The sequence below is a fragment of the Triticum urartu genome, chromosome 1, assembly GCF_003073215.2.
Source record: "Triticum urartu cultivar G1812 chromosome 1, Tu2.1, whole genome shotgun sequence".
Classification (NCBI taxonomy): domain Eukaryota; kingdom Viridiplantae; phylum Streptophyta; class Magnoliopsida; order Poales; family Poaceae; genus Triticum; species Triticum urartu.
In genome coordinates this window covers 527,808,575-527,827,077 of record NC_053022.1, presented here as the reverse complement: position 1 = coordinate 527,827,077, position 18,503 = coordinate 527,808,575, and the positions used below count along the sequence as shown (strand labels likewise).

General features: G+C 47.9%; 1 protein-coding gene and 2 non-coding genes across 3 annotated transcripts; 1 reads left to right on the top strand and 2 right to left on the bottom strand.

The window, feature by feature from the left end:
• Positions 1-8,167: 8,167 nt before the first annotated feature.
• On the bottom strand, positions 8,168-8,240 carry TRNAA-UGC. The gene has a single exon. It is a non-coding gene; the product is annotated as a tRNA-Ala (tRNA).
• Positions 8,241-8,531: 291 nt separating this feature from the next.
• Positions 8,532-8,637, top strand: LOC125533288. The gene has a single exon (XR_007294211.1). It is a non-coding gene; the product is annotated as a small nucleolar RNA Z279/snoR105/snoR108 (small nucleolar RNA).
• A 2,238-nt stretch (positions 8,638-10,875) lies between these two features.
• LOC125525877 lies at positions 10,876-11,744 on the bottom strand. Its single transcript, XM_048690887.1, has one exon. It carries the CDS (start codon positions 11,689-11,691, stop codon positions 11,281-11,283), a length of 411 nt encoding a protein of 136 aa, XP_048546844.1. The 5' UTR covers positions 11,692-11,744; the 3' UTR covers positions 10,876-11,280.
• Between the last annotated feature and the right edge of the window lie 6,759 nt (positions 11,745-18,503).

The window sequence follows — 18,503 nt, the reverse complement described above, 5'->3', positions numbered from 1 at the left end:
CCGCACAACTACCGCCTCGAAACAGAGACGAGACCGGTACTTGAGCGGTGTAAGACCGGAACAACCGCATGGCTCTGAGCTCTTGGACGGCGAAGTTCTGAGTGGAAGAACCACTCAGACCATCGGTGGTACCGGTCAACGAGGATCGACCGGATCAACCGGGCCACCATCGCCCGAGAACCGCATCAGAACAGAGCCTTGAGCGGTACTTGAGCGGTGCATGGTCGGAACCACCGTCCTAGCCTTTGTTGAGCAAGGTGGCGGTACCACCACCCGGAGGCAGCGGTAAACCGCTCGGTCAAAGCTGGAGAGCGTCAAGGTCCAGCGGTACAACCGCTCCAGGGAGCGGTACAACCGCTGGGAAGAGCAGAAACAAGAGGGAAAGACAGGGGGAACTCTCTCTCTCTCACACAACTGAGGAAGACAAGGAAGGGGTGAGGAAAGTGTACGTGAACTGATTCCCCCAGAGCTTCCTAATGAGGATTCCCTCTTGATAGTACAGGTACTCTACGACCAAAGAAAATAAAAGCATAGAGGACACGTCTTCGATCTTTTCCTTCGAGAGGCAATAGCAATCCGATGTAAGCCTAAGCATTGAGAACCTGAAACATATAGCATACGATTAGACCACAAAGGGTTGTCATCATCATCCAAAACATAAAGTAGGGAAATGCCCTTTCAACCGTATTTGTTTCATGTGTGTGGTGTGGTGTTTCTTTTCTTATGTGGTTGGTTCTCCTCGCTTCTCTTTTGGTACAAGTGCTCCACATATACCCTTTCCATAGTGATAGGACTTTCCTCGCGGCGTGTTTAGAAATGTAGACCGAGTGATTTGTGAAGTAGGGGTAAGAGTATACACTCAGCCCTGTATTTAAAAATCCACTCATGTCAAAGTTCCTGAATACCCCGTGCGCACGGGCCTGTATCGTGCACACGGGGCCCCCGTGCCCACGGGCTCTGTACCATGCGCACGGGACTCCCATGCGCGGGGGGCTCACTTAGCCCGTGCGCACGGGGTCTGCGGTTTCTGGTCCTGAAGAGGTGGGGCATGGGGGGGGGGCTCGGGTTCATTCCCACCCATTCGCCCCCTCCACTCCCCAGGAAGCCTCCAGCGCCGCCGTCGTCGCCTCCACTCGCCGGAGCTCCTCCGGGCCTTGTCGGAGTTCTTCCTCCGTGGATCTGGATCCTGATGGGGTCCTCCTCCAGTTGGTCTTGTCTCCTTTGTTCTATCTCCTTGAGTCCCTATCTAATTTTCTATCTTTAGGGTTTCTTGCTCCCTAGATTCGTTTGGCCTCAACTAGTTTGTAGATAGAAGTCTAGTGCTTAGATCCTTTGGTCCCTCTGCTGCACCCACTCCCGGAGTTCTTTCTGGTAGTGGCTGGCGCTGGGAGATCCTCGTGTCCACGGGGTGTTTGACCCCCGTGCGCATGGGGCCCCGTGCCCACGGTCCTGTACCGTGTGCACGGGACCCCGTGCCCACGGGGTCTAAACCCCCATGCGCACGGGCTATCCAGGAACTTTTGCCTAGATTTTTGTCTATCTCCTTGCCTTTCATTTTGCACTTGTACTCATTTGTGTCTCGTTCTTTGTGTTGTTGGGTGTTTGTGTGTGTTTCAGACTCCGCTGACAAGAGGTCTGAGCTTCGTCGCAAGCGTGCAAAAGGAGGATCAAAGGACTTCACCATTGCTCGTTGTCAGCCGTTCGAAGGCATGGGTCAGGGGTCTGGGTCAGGTCCGGGCCGTGCTCGTCGTGCAGCCTCAAAGCGGCCCGTTGTTGAGGCTTCCGATGAATATGAGGAAGAATATGACTCACAAAATGATGAGATATAAGAAGAAGATGATCGTGGTGAGGAAGATGAAGAAGAGGAAGAGGAGTCTAGTCCGGAGAAAGTCACTCCGGGCAGGCGTGACCTCCAGAATATGCCTCTTGTCAAGTGGACCAAGCCAGAGATCTGGGCTGAGAGACAGAACCATCCGTATGTTAAGGCCACGAGTATGGGAATGGATCCCCGTTTCAAGAATGGGTTTCAGCAAAGAATCTATCATGAGCTTCTTATGACCAAGTCAAAGAAGTTTGCTCCTCACAAGCAAGTCAACACTGAGAGTTTGCGCGACAATGATCATCTGTATCCCGGTTTGTACTCCGCTCTGGGATGACTGGGTCTGATTCCGTTTGTCACCTTCAACCACCCCTACAATGAAGATCTAGTGATGCAGTTCTTTGCCACTCTGTACTTCTCCAATGATTCTGCTCGCACCCTCACATGGATGTCTGGAACGCATCAGTGCTCAGCTCCTATGGCAAAGTTCTCCAAGATCATTCCCTACCCGTTCATGGATGAAGAGACTGATTCTGATGAGTTTGGCATTGTTCGGGAAAGTGGGAAGCGCACTAAGGGTGAGATTGCCTTTGCTTACAAACAAGAGAAGTCGTTTGTCACTGGGTCAATCAAAGACCTCTTGCCCCTCTATGACACCATGCGCCATATCCTGCAGTATACCCTCACTCCAAAGGCCGGGGATTCCCATAACATTCGGAGCTCCATGCTTGATGTCTTTGTATATCTTCATCAGAAGAAGAAAGTGGATGTTCTGGATTTCATGTACTACAAGTTGTGTCAGTGTGTACAAGAGAACAAGACTTTGATCTATGCTCCATTCATACAGGCGTTGATTGAGACCGTCTGTCCAGCAAAGTACATTGCCAGCTTCAAGACTGCTGTTCCCAAGCGCAACTCCAACTGGACCCCAGCTGCTCCTGCTCCCTATGTGCCCATCAAGAAGGGGCGCAACCCTAGGCCTGAGGATCATGCTACTTACACTCCAGGCATGTCCTCTACTGCACGGATCCCTCGTGGTAAGGCCAAGTCTGTTGGCTCTGAGTCCATCTTTGCCAAGGGAGAGAAGAAGTCGTTGTTCAAGACCTTGAGCAACATGTTCAAGATGTGTCAGTCGATTCAACATCGTCAGATCAAGGAAATCAACAAGGAGAAGCTTGTTCAGCGTGAGCAGGAGGCAGCAAGGGCTGCTGCTGGTGAGGAGGTCGGTCCAGGTTCTGAGGACGTCGACAGTGAGGCCACTGCTCAGTCTTTCCTAATGGTCGGGTGGCGTTTTGATAATGATGATGATGCCTCGAGTGCTCCTCCTCTTGTCTAGTGGGTCTCAAGTCACCATTTGTCTCCTTTTTGTTGTCTTGATGACAAAGGGGGAGAAGTGGTGTGTGTGGTTGTGTGTTCGTGGGTGTGTTGAGATCTCAAGCCTCGTGTTTCTCGCTGTTGGTTGGTTTTAGTTGGCTTGAGATACTCTTATTTCCTTTCCGTCTGTGTGGTTGTGAGCCTCTAGCGTTATTGTGAGACTCTAGCTTTATTATTGAACCTTGCTATTATCCTCTTATACTTATTGGGTCTCACATTATTTGCTCACCACACTGTGTCATGAGATCTAGGCACCGTTATAGGTTTATTTTGATGAATCTCATGACTTATCAATAATGATCTTGGTCGAACCTCCTATGGGCGTACTAGATGCATTCTTGTTTTCGGGCACACATATAGGGGGAGCTATCATGATCATTATTTGTTCCATGGCTTTCTATCTATTTATCCTCTTTGCCATGCTCTAACCACGTTGTCATCAATGCACCAAAAAGGGGGAGATTGAAAGTGCTAATGGCACTTAAGCTATATTTTGGTGTGATGACAATGTGGTTAGTTGAACTAATATCGGTTGCTAAACTTTATCTCAGGTTATTGGTTCTAAGTGCCCGCGATGGAGATGTGCGACCCCCCCATTTCAAAAAGGATAAAGGCGTGGTCTTTCGACGCTTCGAAGGTTTAGTTTTGGTTTGCTTCGAATCATAGGAAAGACCGCACTATTAAGAGGGGTCTGTGTGGATAAATGTCGTGTGGGAATGCCTTTGCCGAGCCTTACTCTCTTACACTTCCCACTCCGACCACCTCAAATGAACCTAGTGTGTGTGCTGTGGTACTCAGAAAGTTGCAACAGTAAGTTACTGGGTACCCCGTGCGCACGGGGTCTTTTGACCCCCGTGCGCACGGGGTGGTGCGATTGTCTCTAGATACCCCATGCGCATGGGGCTGACTTAGCCCGTGCGCACGGGGTCCAACGGGCAGAAATCCCCACCAGCCCATGAACACTATAAAAAGGCCCTTCTTCCACCTCCAACCCTTAACCCTAATGTCTTGTTGAGCTCCACCATTGCTACACCCCATTTTGCTCAATACTCTCAATCCCTCCACCCAAACTTGTTGAAACTTTGGGGATTGGGAGAGCAAGACCCGATCTACAACTTGACCAAACCAAATCGCGTTCCCCGCAACATTTTTTCTCCATTGACTTGTTACTCTTGGAGCTTGGGCTCCTAGGCGGTTAGAGGTTCCTCCGGAAGCTTCCTTGCTTGTGGTGTGCTCCGGAGAAGTTTGTAAAGGTGTGGTGGTCGCCTTCAAGACCAACCCCGAGTGGTTCGAGGCTCATCCGTTGGGGGTGACTCGAAGGAGAATACAGTGAGCCCTTGGTGGCATTCCGCAAGCTTTGGCTCCGGCACCGCTCCAAACGGAGATTAGCTCTTCCCCAAGGAAGAGTGAACTTCGGGTTAAAATCCACGTCCTCGTCTCACTTGTGGTTAATTATTTCCCGCACCTTTCTTTGTTGTTGTATGCTTGTTGGCTTGCTAAGTAGTTTGTTGCCTAGCTTTTCTTCTTGGAGCTTGCTTGTCATATAGGTTGCATTCATCTAGTTGCATATCTAGTGAACTCTTTTATCCGCTAAGCCTTAAAATCTACAAGAAGGATTAAAATTTGTAGTCTCCTATTCACCCCCCCTCTAGTCGACCGTATCAATCCTTTCACCACTGCTGTTGTTGCCCGCTGCTACTATGTGCGTTGGTGTTGATGTTTGTCGCTGCTAGCGCCGCCGCTGCCCATTGCAGTTGCTGTTGCGCCAGCCTTGCTAGGCAGGTGTGGTGCTGGCCGGCCGTGACGGTCGTTTGCGTGCCTCCGTTTGCCTGAGCCACATGGACCCCACAGGTGAACTAGCCTGTCATTTTCGTGCTTAGTCGCGGATCAACTCCAGATCAATGGATTTGTTACTCACTTGTCACAAGTTGGTGATTATTTGTGGATTTTGGCAAAAACGATGGCAACCTGTTACGCTGGCCATAAATATGGTGGTTCTGAGCAATTTACTCAGTGGGATCCAATACCACTTACATCCACATCAGGTTAGGCCTCTCTAATAGGTGCCCTATTTTTAGGGCACCAAAAACTGCTTGGTGTAAATTTTACAACACGAAAACAATGCTTTTTAGGCACTAAAATACGTCCAACCCAAGATGTGCCTTAAAATAGGGCACATGCAAACTTTTTTTTGAAAGAACATTGCATAGATTATTTTAAACATTTAAAACATCCAAACATTACAAAGATTTAAACCCTAAACATAAAGTTCATCCTATTACTTGATCACCCTAAGACATAAAGATCACTACTTCTTCATCACCTATAAAACATAAAGGTTCTAATCGTCCGACATATAGTCGGTGTCGACGGAGTTCCAAAGCGACATGGTCTCCTCCTTAGAGGAGTTCAACTCTCCTCCTCCTCCTCCCCCAACTCTGACTCGAGGTTCATCAACATCGAGGGGCCAACCTCATCCTCCTTCCTCACCTCCCCCTTCTTCTCATGGTCACGCTTCTAGAACAAATTGACCCATGGAAAGGATGTTCCGCCGGTCGAAGTTGCGCGAAAGATTTCTCAACGGCTATTGGAGTAACTTAATATAAATCAAAGATCCAATCAAAGGAAAAAATGTCCTTGCATATGAGATGACAATCAAGCGTGTTATAAAATGATCATCATGAAATAGAACCGAAGTGGCCACTTCCTAACTCGGATTGGGATGTTGTTTCTGTAGATGGATCTTTTGATGCAATGACCAGAGATGGTGGAGTATTAGGGCCTGTTCTGATCTCCTCCCAACTCCACGAACTCCACGATTCCAGCTTCCCATCCCAGCTTCTCACTCCACACAACGAGATAGCTTCATTCGACAACGATCGCTGGCTTCTCCCATTGACACTATGGGCTGCAGCATGGGTGGCCTGCCTTGGCGCCATAATGGGCCAGAACCAGTTATACTTGGCAGTGGCATTTCAGGTGTAATTTGAGCGAACTCCAGCTTTTGGTTTCGGTGGAGCTGGGCCGACGCTGCTTCAGTTTTTTGCACTGCGCGAGCGCTCAGCTCCGAGAAGTTCACTCCGCGGAGCTCGGACGTTCGGGGGGACTTCACGTGTGGAGTTTTTGAATTTGAGAGCTGGAGAGAATCAGAACAGGCCCTTAGTAATCGTCAGAAATAATATGAAACAAGCTATAGTGTGCGCCTGCAAACATCTTCCTAGGTGTGATGATGCTTTTAAAGAGGATCTATTGGCAATATAATCAAAGAGGGCATACTAGTAGCAAAACCATATACATCCCTGCCATTGGTGTTACAAATTGATAGTGGCAAAACTATAGTGGCGCTGTCGGGCAACAATTTGGATCGATCCAGCCTTGGCCACCTTGTGGAGGAAATGAAGGTACTAGTCAGAGGAGATCGAGAACTTGATCTAGTAAGGACTGGTTGTACTCAAAATAGGGTTGCAACTTTCTTAACTAAACTTTCAAGGAGGGGTCATCCAACCGACATGTGGTTACACGACTCCTTAGTGTTGTTGTTTTATTGGCTGCAGATTGCAACCCTGTTATCTGATCAATTAAATTCTCGGTTTTCAACAGAAAAAGTGACATCTACATTTGTTGTGAATTATGATGGAGTTAAATCTAATGGAGGCATTCAAAAAAAATCCAAAGTGGGCCCTCGGTTCTTTTTTTTAAAATAATATAAAGTTTGGCCAAGTGTATAGAAAAAATTGAGGAAGTACAAAAGTTGCATCAATGAACTTGGAGGCAACTTTTTTGAAATATGCATTACATTTTCCCTTCCGAGTGATGTTCCAATTTCAAAAATTGAGGAAGTACAAAAGTTGCATCAATGAACTTGGAGGCAATTTTTTGAAATATGCATTACATTTTCCCTTCCGAGTGATGTTCCAATTTCAAAAATTGAGGAAGTACAAAAGTTGCATCAATGAACCTGGAGCCAACTTTATAATTTTATTGAATATCCGAGTGTCATTTATGAATTACATAATGGTGGCAAAAATATATGACACAATAGAAGGGAAAGATAAACTTAATGATGGCATGAATACGATAAACATCACATTTGCCATGAAAATACATGACAAAACATATAGGAATCAACCTGATGGTGAGAACATCTACCCTCAAAGAGTAAGAGAACGAGAGAAAAAAAGGAGCCAACAATGAACTCGGAATAACAAGACTTAATGGTGACATGAGTATATACGAAAAAGCAAACATGGAAAAGAGAGACTCTAGGGCGACATGAAATGGTATGGAAAAGGAGACTTAAAGGTGACATTATAAGATATGAGAAAATAGATATGATTTTTTAATGGTAGCATAAAAAGATATGGCAAAATAGACATAGGTGGTTGGAGAAGGAGAAAACTTTTTTCAATTGGGTCAATCTAGTCAAAGTTGAGCGTCATGGAGTGACATGTTTGGATGTTAGTTTTTTTTTTTGCATAGTTGTTCGGACGTTAGTTTGTCTAGGCTATCAGTAGTATTCTATATACGTGGATTGATTTCTTTTCTACAATTCCTATGTATATGCAGGATGTCATGATGAAGAGAAAGAATATCAGTTGCCATAGCAACAGAAAAAAAGGAAAGAAGTTGGAGGCTTGGATCCACAAACCATGGAAACATCTGCTCTCAAAGAGGAAGAAAACAAGGACACCAACTTGACAACAAAAACTCGGAAAAGGAGTTTTTTTTTCACCAAGGAGAAAAGGAAACTTAATGGTGGCATAAAAAGGTATGACATGATAGATGGAACAAAACTTAATGGTGGCATGAAAAGATAGGAAAAGAGAAGCTTGACAGTGGCATGGTAAAAATGACAAATAGATAGGTGAAACCCGAATGGTAAAAACTAAAAACCTCTCAAGGAGGAAGAGAACGATAACAACAAGGCAAGAGGAGAAAAATTATAGAGAAAAAGACCAGCGACGAAAATAAATTTGGAGATGCAGGGGATCGAACCCCGTGCCTCCCGCATGCAAAGCGGGCGCTCTACCATTTGAGCTACATCCCCGTTGGTTGCAGCTTTGATAAAACGGTTCTAATCATAATTTACTTCTGCTACGCGAGGACTAAAGCGCGATGGGCCACCCTGTGATTCGGGAGTACCGGCCGACTTGTTCTACAGGCCTTGACGGCCCGCGGCATCCTGAAAAACCGCCCAGCACCCGGCCAGGAGAGGGTTCAGCGGGGTTGGAAAGATTATTAGTCCCACCTCGGCCGCAGGGGGCGAGCGAGTGGAGGCGAGGCGCTTAAAGAGGGGACGGGGTGCGCCGTGGAAGAGCATGATCCTTCAGGCAGCAAAGGGAAATGAGGAGTGGTACAGGCTCGCTTAATCATGCGAGAGGGGTGCCCGCCCCAATAAGCCTGTTACGACACTGGGGCATCCCCGTGATTCACCATCTGATCCCGAACTCAAAATTTGAATATTTTCCTTTTTGAACACTTTTTTTATTTGATTTCTTTGGTTTTCGTTTGCCTGCTTCCCTTGCTTGTTTTGGACCTGGATTTTTGTTTTGATTTGATTCTCTTGCTTTCGTATCTCCTTGTGTTTCAAAGCTTTTTGTTCCTCCTTGTTTTTTTTTCTGCAGCTTTTCGTTTCTCCTTGTTTGATTGGGTTATATTTTCTGCCAGGGTGATCTTGCGCTTGATAGAATATTGCTATATCTGTGCTGATGGAGCTGCGTCCGCCACGGTGGCGATCAAGACCTGACGCGCTTCCGTCCCGATCTGGCAACATGATATTCCTTGAACGAATAATCTACAGTGCATATCGAGTGCTCTCTCGTACACGCAATCTGCCGCACTAGCTCAAGGCCAGGGTCCCCTAAATCATTGCCCAAAGACTGCCCCCCTCAATTACGGAATTGCTGGAGAGAAACTGCATCACTCTACGCTAAGAAATCTCTCGCGGGCAAACTTTCCTCTCCTTCAGAAAACATGGCCTCTCCCTAAAATGGTCATAGTACGGCATAATTGGCTGCGTTGCTGCAGATCTTTTTTACATAATTATATAAAAAAACATTATATTGTCATGTGTGCCGGATTATATATACACTGAATCCAGTCTTCAGTTTTTCTTTTGTTACTAGAATCCATGCTTCAATTAGTTGTTTCAGAAGTCCAAACTCGTTTTCGGAAGAGCAACAACGGAAACAAAAAAACTGAACCTGCAGACCATTCGACATTCTCACTTCCGCTTCGTCGACGACTGGTTTTGTGCTTTGCTTCTTTTCATGATGGAATGCTTCCATGGAGAGAGGCAGACAATAATATTTCAACAGTATACTTGCTGGTTCTTCATCCCAAACGTTCCATGTCCAACACGTGGTGGCTCGAAAGCATGTCTTGGCTTGAAGCAAACGATGAACCCTTCTTCCTGCGGTTAGCCTTCTACCACCTCTAGGTTTTGCATCCGGATCAACCTTGGTCGACGAGCATTCCAGTGTTTGAAGACGTCTGGTGTTGTGTTGTCAAGTTGCACTTTTTTGTGAATCGTTTTCTGCGAGGTGAAGACCTCCTATGGTCTTCGGACCATGAAGACACGGTGGATTTAGGCCCTTGCCGGCGAGAGGGCTCCGTTTTGTTTTTTCGAGCCTCGTTAGGGTTTTTGTCATGCTCATGAAGACGAAATGGTGGCGACTTTCTGAAGATGAAATAAGGTTCTCCCTGTCTATTCCTATCCCGATGGTGCTTCTAACGTCGTCGGAGCGCGTGTGGAGGCGCGTCTTCGGCGGATCTAGTGGGATCTGATCGGCGTTTGTCGAAGTTGGATCCGCTTGCATCTGGTCTTTCTTCGTGTGCGTCCATGCGTCTGCAAGTCGGATTCTTCCGATCTAAACTTCTCTTCATCGGCGGCGGTAGCTGTTCTGCTGTATTGGTCCTGTGGGGCCTTAGCATGATTGTCATATTTGTGGAAGTAAGATAATTGCAATAAAAGTTTGGTTGGTTACATTTTTTTGGAAGGTGTAGTTCTCAAAGAATAATAAAGAAAATGCAAGGAATTAAAAAGGACCAATTTTCATTTTACTACAAATTCAATGTAAAATACTTTTTGTTTGTTTGTGAATGTAAAAAGAAAAAAGAAAACTTGTACTTTGCAGTACTATTATGAATTACACTTTGTGTTTTAAAGTCTTCCAGTTTCTATAGGGTTCACCAAATAATAAATTCTCTAATTGTATGGCTCGACCTGTAAATCTATGTGATGCGTGTCATGCACGATATGATCTATCCGATGAAGGTACATATCAGCCATACTTGTAGCGCTAACTAGTTCGCCGACCCTAACCCCCCGCACCCAAAAATGGTACACCTACATACAACTTCTACGTAACCTGCGTAATCTCTTTCCCCACCAATCAAACTGCCCCCCTGATTTCAAGGGTAGACCCGTGTCCCCAACTAATGGCCAATAAAAATATGCCAAATTAGCTCATACGTAAGATACGTAACAAACATTACGTAGGTGTAGCATTGCTCCCCACACCCCATGCTGCAACAAGACTCCTCTCGACGAATGTTCACCTTCTTCCTTAATTTTCAAGAGGACGAAGCCAAATGGGAGTTGTGGCAAAAAGAGATGCAAAAGTGGCAACCATGTTACAGAAGAATGCCATTACCTCTTCTTCTTTTTTTGCACTACTTAGTACCTTCTCAATATACTGTATTTAGCAACGAGTAAACACCGGCCGCTTACATACAATTGGCTTACATAAGGATCACAAGCTAATAAAATGCTTTTACATAGCTAGTAGTAGCTCTATTATTCGGCTCCAGTTAACATTTTAATCCTCCACCCCTTTTGCTCTGTTTCTTATGAATGTACATTTATTCTTGAGCAAGCTGCTCGCACGCTACACATGCTAAATTCAATTAAACAGATAAAATTAATTAATTAAACAGAGAGTTATTGCTACATTTCTTGTCTTTCTTCACCTCTGCGCTCACTGAAAACTCTAATTAGGTTGCCACAAACTTTCACACACGTCCATGGACATGGACGTTCCCAAGCAATGCAGCAATATATCCACATCCACGGTGCTGAATCCATTTCATTTCTCGATGAATCCGGTCAACCTGAGGACGAGGTTCCTGATGTTGCGGAGGTCCCGCCCTTTGAGCGTCCTCCCTTTCCCGCTGCACATGGAGTAGGCCGCCGTCGACCTCCCGGCGAGCCTCCGCCGCCGCTCGGTCAGGACGTGCGGCGGCACGTTCCTCTTTGCGTCGTTGGTGCATCGGACGTCGCCGTCGCTGCAGTCGTCGTTGCCACTGCCGCTCCCGTCGGACGTCGACCAGGAGCGAGACCGCCGCTTCCGGTGAGGCACGGGGACCGGGGCAGACAGCTCCGGCGAGGATAGCTTTGTTATGTCCCCGTCGACGTTGCTGCCGTCGTCGCCGTCGCGGCGGTGGTCGGAGTTGTGCTGAGGCCAGAGGACGTCGGCTTCTTGGAGCTCCTGATCCATGGCCTCCCCGGCCGTGTGTCCGGGAAGGCAAGGGCTGGGGCTGCCATGGCGAGGGGGATATATAGCGAGCGGAGGTAGGTGTGCTGTGGAAGGAAGGGGAAGGAGAGGGAGAAGCTGGCGTGTCTTGGTGAGCAAGCAGACTTCCTTGGGGAGTTGGCAACTGGGTCGGAGGAGTAGTGGCGCGTTAGGACAAACTTTGCTAGCTGTGGCTGTGGCTGCGAAGGAAGGGGTTGAGTTGGAGTGCGGTGCACCCTATCCTCGGCTGCCACGTGGACGTGCAAGCTCGCTCTAGCCCTCCGAGCCTCGGAGTAAGTCGTGTACGTGTACGTATTTGCACGCGTATTGTCCTACTGACCAATGACGGATTTCTCTCCTTTGTAAACTTGCTTCGTTTGACCAATATTTGACAGAATTCTCACACGGCAAGATAAGTAGTATACCTTGGTTCGGAACTTGGTGCAAATCCCATCGATAGCAACAAGTTTTTTTTTCTTTTGCACTTTCATAACATATTCATTGAACGCACGCATAAGATTATTTTCGAGGAATTTATGCACGTGCTTACGCGTACTAAATTACTAGATAGACTAGATTGATGCCACGTACAGACCGGTTCAAATCCATTTGACCATTTCTGATCTACAAATTGAAGTGGTAGCCCCAAACATAGGACGTGTCATCCTTCGATAAAGCCGGTCATCCGCAGCACGGAGTTGCGCAGGTGGCGCAGGTCGCGCGCCCGCTTGCCGTGCCTTGCCGCCCCCGACCGCAGCAGCGTGTACGCCGCGGCGGCCTCCCCGTCGGAGAGCCGCCTGCCGGAGACCAGCAGGTGCGGCGGCACGACGATCTTGCCGCCGCCGTCCTTCTCCGCCAAGTCGTCTTGACGATCAGTGCCGTCTTTCCACCGTAGCAACAGCACGGCGGCCCTGCTGGGAGTGGGAGGAACGTCCACCGGCCGAGACCGTGCCGCGCGCCGCTGCCACGACGTGGCCGGGCTCTGCACGCTCGCTGACGCCGGCGCCGGCGTCTTGTACTGGTCATCGTCGGCGTGAGCGTGGCCCACGTAGTACTCCGGCCAGAGCACCTCGAACTCGTCGAGCTCTTCCATTGATTAACCGCCACCACAGTAGGATCGGACGGGGTGGCGGCTGGCACTGGCGAGAGCCAGGAGGAGGCGTGCCCAGAGCTGCGATGGAGCAGTGCTCGAGACGCGGCGCTATATATCAGCGGGGTAAACGGATGGCATTCCGTCCCACCGCGTCTGGTCGATCGCGACGGCGGCCGGGCGCTCGCTCGACGGAGTCCGCACGTCTGGTGGTATGAAGGCGGTGGGGGAGAGGTGTGGATCCCGTTGGCGCCGTCCCGCCGCGGGCTCCGGACGCGGCGCCGGGATCACACACGCGCTTCTCCCTCTGGGGCACGCAACGTGCATCCATGCCGTGCTCGCGGCGTCATCAGCACCCGCGCGTATGTGCATGCGTTGGCTAGGACGTGACATGTTTTGCTATGAAGAAGGCCCGCGCTAGGCGCCGGCTGGCCGGCCGAATATTTCAGGCCGGTCGCGCGCGATCCGTCAGATCAACCAACTGCTTTTTTTTAGCAAAGATCAACCAACTGCTGACCGTCTGATTTATTCCTTTCGCCCCTTACTTCATCTTCCCCGACGCGCACACAGGAAGAAAAAAAAAGGAGAGGACAGAGCGCCGCCCAGCTTCCAGGATCCCCGCGCGTCGCTGCCCCCTCCCCGTCACCTCGCTATCCATCTTCTTCGCCCGTTTGCCCTCCCTGCACCACCCCGCTGTCGCCGGGCGGTGGTTCGGCCATGGCTGCTTGCAGCTCCGGCAACTCCAGCCGTGGATGGCACTGACACGTAGCCTCGGCCGACAGCTGTTGCAGCTCGCCGTCTCTATAGTTGCAGCATGGTGCACCACCCTCCGCCGTCCTCGTCGTCGACGCTTGCCACACGCACCGCCGTCGTCTACTGGGTCACCATTCCCACAGTCACCATCGCAGCAAAACAACTCATCGGTTGTACCATTTCAGTTTGCCGGTTGCAGCAAAAAATGCGACGGCGCTGCGGGTTGCTAGCTTCTGCCGTTGCCGGTTCCAGCAATTCAGCATCGTGGTTGCAACATTCTCGCGCCCCATCATCATTGGCTCACTCCTTAGTTCTAGCAATACCGTTTGCCGGTTCTAGCAAATCAGATCACTAGTTGCAACTCCTCGGTCGACCGGTCAAAAAAAAAAATCCTACACCACTAGTTGAATGTGACACAACGTGCTTTTATAAATGTTATGATTTTGAAAAAAAATTGCGAGCTTTTATAAAACGTGTGTAAAAGTTGAAAAGACTTCATGGATATGGAAAAAAGTTTGAAAACAAAGTTTGCGAATTTAAGAAAATGTTCATGAATTTAAATGGAAAAAAGTTCGGGTAGGGCGTCCAGGTTGGGCGGGAGGTTCTGTCTCAGAGTACCTTTTTTCGACATCGTTCAAATGGACCAAAAAAACTCTAGGGCCTTGTATCACCATTCCAAGGCACCATGCCAAGTTTTTGTGATATCGACAATTCTGCATTTTGAAATAATGTTCGTGCTTTCAAATTTTATTAGGAATTTAGAAAATAATCATGTATTCAATTTTTTTCTACACAAATACAAAAAATGTTGGCAGAAATTCAAAATAAATTGGTTTCAATTTTTGTACATATCTTCTGATTTTTGCTTGACATTTCAAATTTCGGAGTGTTTTTCAAAAAATGATTGTCTTCAAAATTTTGTTCGCTCTTTTTAAAATATGTTCGTGTTATGACATTCTGAGCAATTTTGGAAGACACAATTATTTTGACATATATGTACAATTTTCTAAAAATGTGAATATTTGTACATTATGAACAAAATTTTAAAAAGCGAAGATTTTTTAAATTTTTGAACAAAATTTTATAAGCGTGAGAATTTTTTGAAAAATAAAAAATAAACGAAAAAAGTGATAAATGATCGATTCAACAATGGGCTGGCCCAGCCGCGAACTGAAGTAGAAGAAAAAAAAGTAAATATGGACAAGCATTATGATGTGTTAGTTGGTTAGTGTGGTCCTCCTTAGAACAAGTGGTCTTGAGTTTGATTCATGTTACCTGCACTATTCTTTCACTTAAAAAGAAGCTGGAAAAGACGGGTGAAAAGACCATCCTATCTCAGTCGTCAATGTGTTTGGGGGGGGGGGGGGGGGGGGGGGGGGGATCGAAGCAAAAGTGTTTGTTCAAAGGTAATAACAAAATCCTCCCATGTGTTGTCTTTAATTAATGGATAACAACAATTGAAATGCTATCTTTCTTTTGTAATATAGTGCACAATAAAGAGTTTTATCTTTCTGTACCACTTTCTTTATTTTGTGCATCTGACATCTTTCTATGTATCGCCATCGAATTACATTTTGTCTTTCTATGTATATGCGTCATCGAATTACATTTGTCTCCAAGAATATTGCATGTGAAGTGGATTTTCAATTATTTTTCTGTCTAGCTATCTTTTTGTTACATGTAAAACTTGATATGCAATATGTTCATATATGCAACCGGTAAAAGCACTCAAATGCCCGTGGCAACGCACGGGCATTCTACTAGTCTTATTAATTGAAGCAACAGTAGGTCGCTCGGTCTCTAGGTCAGACTATCTAGCTTGGACCTCTTGACAGGATGTGACCAATTTTTTGTTTGGGTAAGAGGCAGATTTGGTTGGCCTATATATAGGGGTCTTCTTTCCCAACTGGAAGAAATTTTCTGGATGAGTTTTTTCTCGTTCTTGTAAGCTCTCCCCTCCCCCAAGACTCTAGTAAAAAGAGAAACTATCAGTATAACGTTGACACAAAAGAAGATGGACATGAAAAATAATGATACATGTCCAAGAAAGAAGTCGAGATCAAAACGAAGGTAGAAAGTGCAACGGGCAGAATCTAGCAAAACCATTCTTCTTGGAGGTGGTGTTTCTTATGACTTGGGCGATTTGGTACACAAGAAATGATTTTATCTTTACAGGGAAAGTGCCTAATTTGTACAGCTGTAGGCATAGATTCGGAAACGAGGCTAAGCTCCACAGACACAGAGCTAGTGGGAAGGCCCATGCACATTTTCAGGCATGGGTTCATAGCTACTTATAGGTTCTCCTGTTTGTTCATTTTTGCTCTGTACAAAAATATAAATATATGGTCGCTTTAGAAATGAAAGATCGAAACACTCCTGCGAAAATCATACGTCCAAAGCTTATTTCATTTTCTACGGCGCCAAACGCCAGCCATTGCTTTTTGCAACTGAATGAATAATCATGTGCCCTCAGACATGTCTCTTGGTAGCACCATTACTTTTGCTACAGCGCTGCAGCTCGTGACTTGCGACCCTCCCTTTCCTTTCCGTTCCTGCTCCGACCGCCGTCGGGTTCCACTCCGGTGAAACTTCTTTCTTCTTTGCTGGCACGAGACTGTTTACGCCCTGAATGAGGCTCGCGTGCAGCTGATGGGATCTGAATGAGCCAATGCACAGTCGACCGCGTCCGTGTATAAACATGGCCTGCCCACTTTCAGCATGCCTGCCTCGTTCTGATATCATATGCTACATGATCTGCGCTGTGCACCTCCGCTTTCAAACTTGAAACAAGGCCTACCATCAAATTGATATGTATACGTGGCCTCTTTCTGGACTGCTGGAGGTAGGGGCCTGGTCTAGCCCTCCGGATTCCATCGACAACTCGTCAGAGTAGCGTAGCAGTGCATAAAAAAGCTGGAGATGAATCGATTTTTACAGGTCGGATGGCCGAGCTCTGAACCTCATTCATGTGACACGCCATGACTCTACTTGAAGCCCGGCCGACTCTGAAACTCTGGTTCAGCGCTGAAGCGCGACGCACAATCATTCCCGGAGTTGAGTTCAGATCGGCTATTACTTACTAGCATACCTACCCCATCCCTGGCTTTATCAGGAACTCAGCTACTCTCGGCCAGGAATGGTACGTGCACAGGCCCCCAGCTGCTCATACGTGCTCCAAAATCGTGCGTTAATGTCGACGGACCGGCATGGCGTAGAAAACTAGGAATGGACGGAATGATTCGCGGCCCGCGACGCGCGACGCCCATGGCTCCATGTCCGGGTACGTGCGCGCTGCCCGCACATGGCGCCTGTCCGTCTCGTCTCGGCCTGCGCCTGCAGCGGCACGCCGTGAAGGTGAGGGCGCGATCGGTCATCTCAGCCTCCGCTTTTCCGGTCAACTTTCGCCAAACACGGAGGGCCCGTCAGGTATCTTTTGTCACATCACCTGGGACCTCGCCTCGCCTCGCCATGCATGCATGCCCATGATACGGCCGGCCGGTGAGGTGATGGCCCCCTGGCGCCGCGTCTGCACTGCATGCCTGCCTGCCCCTCCACGGCACACACACGAGCTCCAGGTCGAGCTTCAGCTCTCCTCGTCTAGCTTCGTCTGCGTCCGGCGTACGACGGCCGGGTCGAGGGGGTATATCGGACGAGCGATTCAATGCACGAGCCTCTGATCGATCGATCGCCGCACTGTGCGTCTTCCCTGTAGAGATTGGTCCGTCGGATAGTGGGTGATCCACCACACCCACATGTGCGCCGATCTGTCTTTGGAAAACTCAGGCACCTTTTCTCCCTCCTCCGGTTTGAATGCATGCTTTACTCCGGCCCAAAACGAACAAAAATTCGCTACAGTGTCCCCAGATGCTCCTGTCTCCCGCCTGTACGTACGATCCCACACTGCATGTGCACGCACGTACCCTCCATGCATACGTATGTGTATGTGTGTACGCATCGTAGAGCCAGTATGTAGCTAGCTGCAGCTAGTCTTCTCGTTGTGGCAACGAGCGATGAGGAGAAAGCCGGCCGTCCAGGACAGGAGGTGGCTCCCAGATGAGTAGATGACCAATCATATGATGCTTCGCTCACTCACTGGCACTCGGGCGGTGATCTCTCAGCTCAGCCGCATGCAAATGCACCGTACTGTGATCCTACAAAAACTCATCGATCGGCGGCACGTACTGCAACTGCTCGACCGACGAATACTGTCGACCAGCCCTATGAGCAACGGGTCGATGAGCTCCAGTTGCGTGGAGCCGGCCGGTCGATACGTCTACAGACTAGAGAGCACAGGCTACAGAGAAGGAACCCTCGCCTCAATAATTCAGAGTCATGCGGCTAGAGGCACATCGATCACGTGCATGTGCATGGCTACGAAACTAGCTTCTCCCTCTACTGTATACATGGTCGGTCCATCCCCACATGCATGCACAAGCAAACAATGCGTACGTGCGTGCGATCGATAGATGTCGACTTATATTAGCTCGTACTAAACCGGCCACTGTTCGGGATCGATCTCTGTAGTCTGCATGCTGTAGCTGTACCACTCAGCAGGGTTGGGTTTCCACAGTTCGTGTTGCTGTGGCCAGGCAAGAGCCGAGACAGCAAGACTGCAATTAACAAGCCATGCGAACCTCATCTGTCCAGTGTCCCGGCTCACATCACTAGGCAACCTAGTATCCTTTAATGAAGCCTTAGAGTGGAATGTCGTCTTTCATCGTCTTGAATCCTACAGGATTGTACGAGTGTTTGATTGTGCATACAAAAACGCATGATTCTTTTAAAGAGGTTTGAATTGATGGGATGTTTCATATGAAATCTAGTGCAAATGAATCCTATGAAAAACTTTCTATGGTTTACAATCCTACGAATCAAACAACCAAGGCCTCTTTTGGTTCATAGGATAGGATTATCGTAGGAATAGGAATTTTGTAGAAAATGAGATGACATGTAT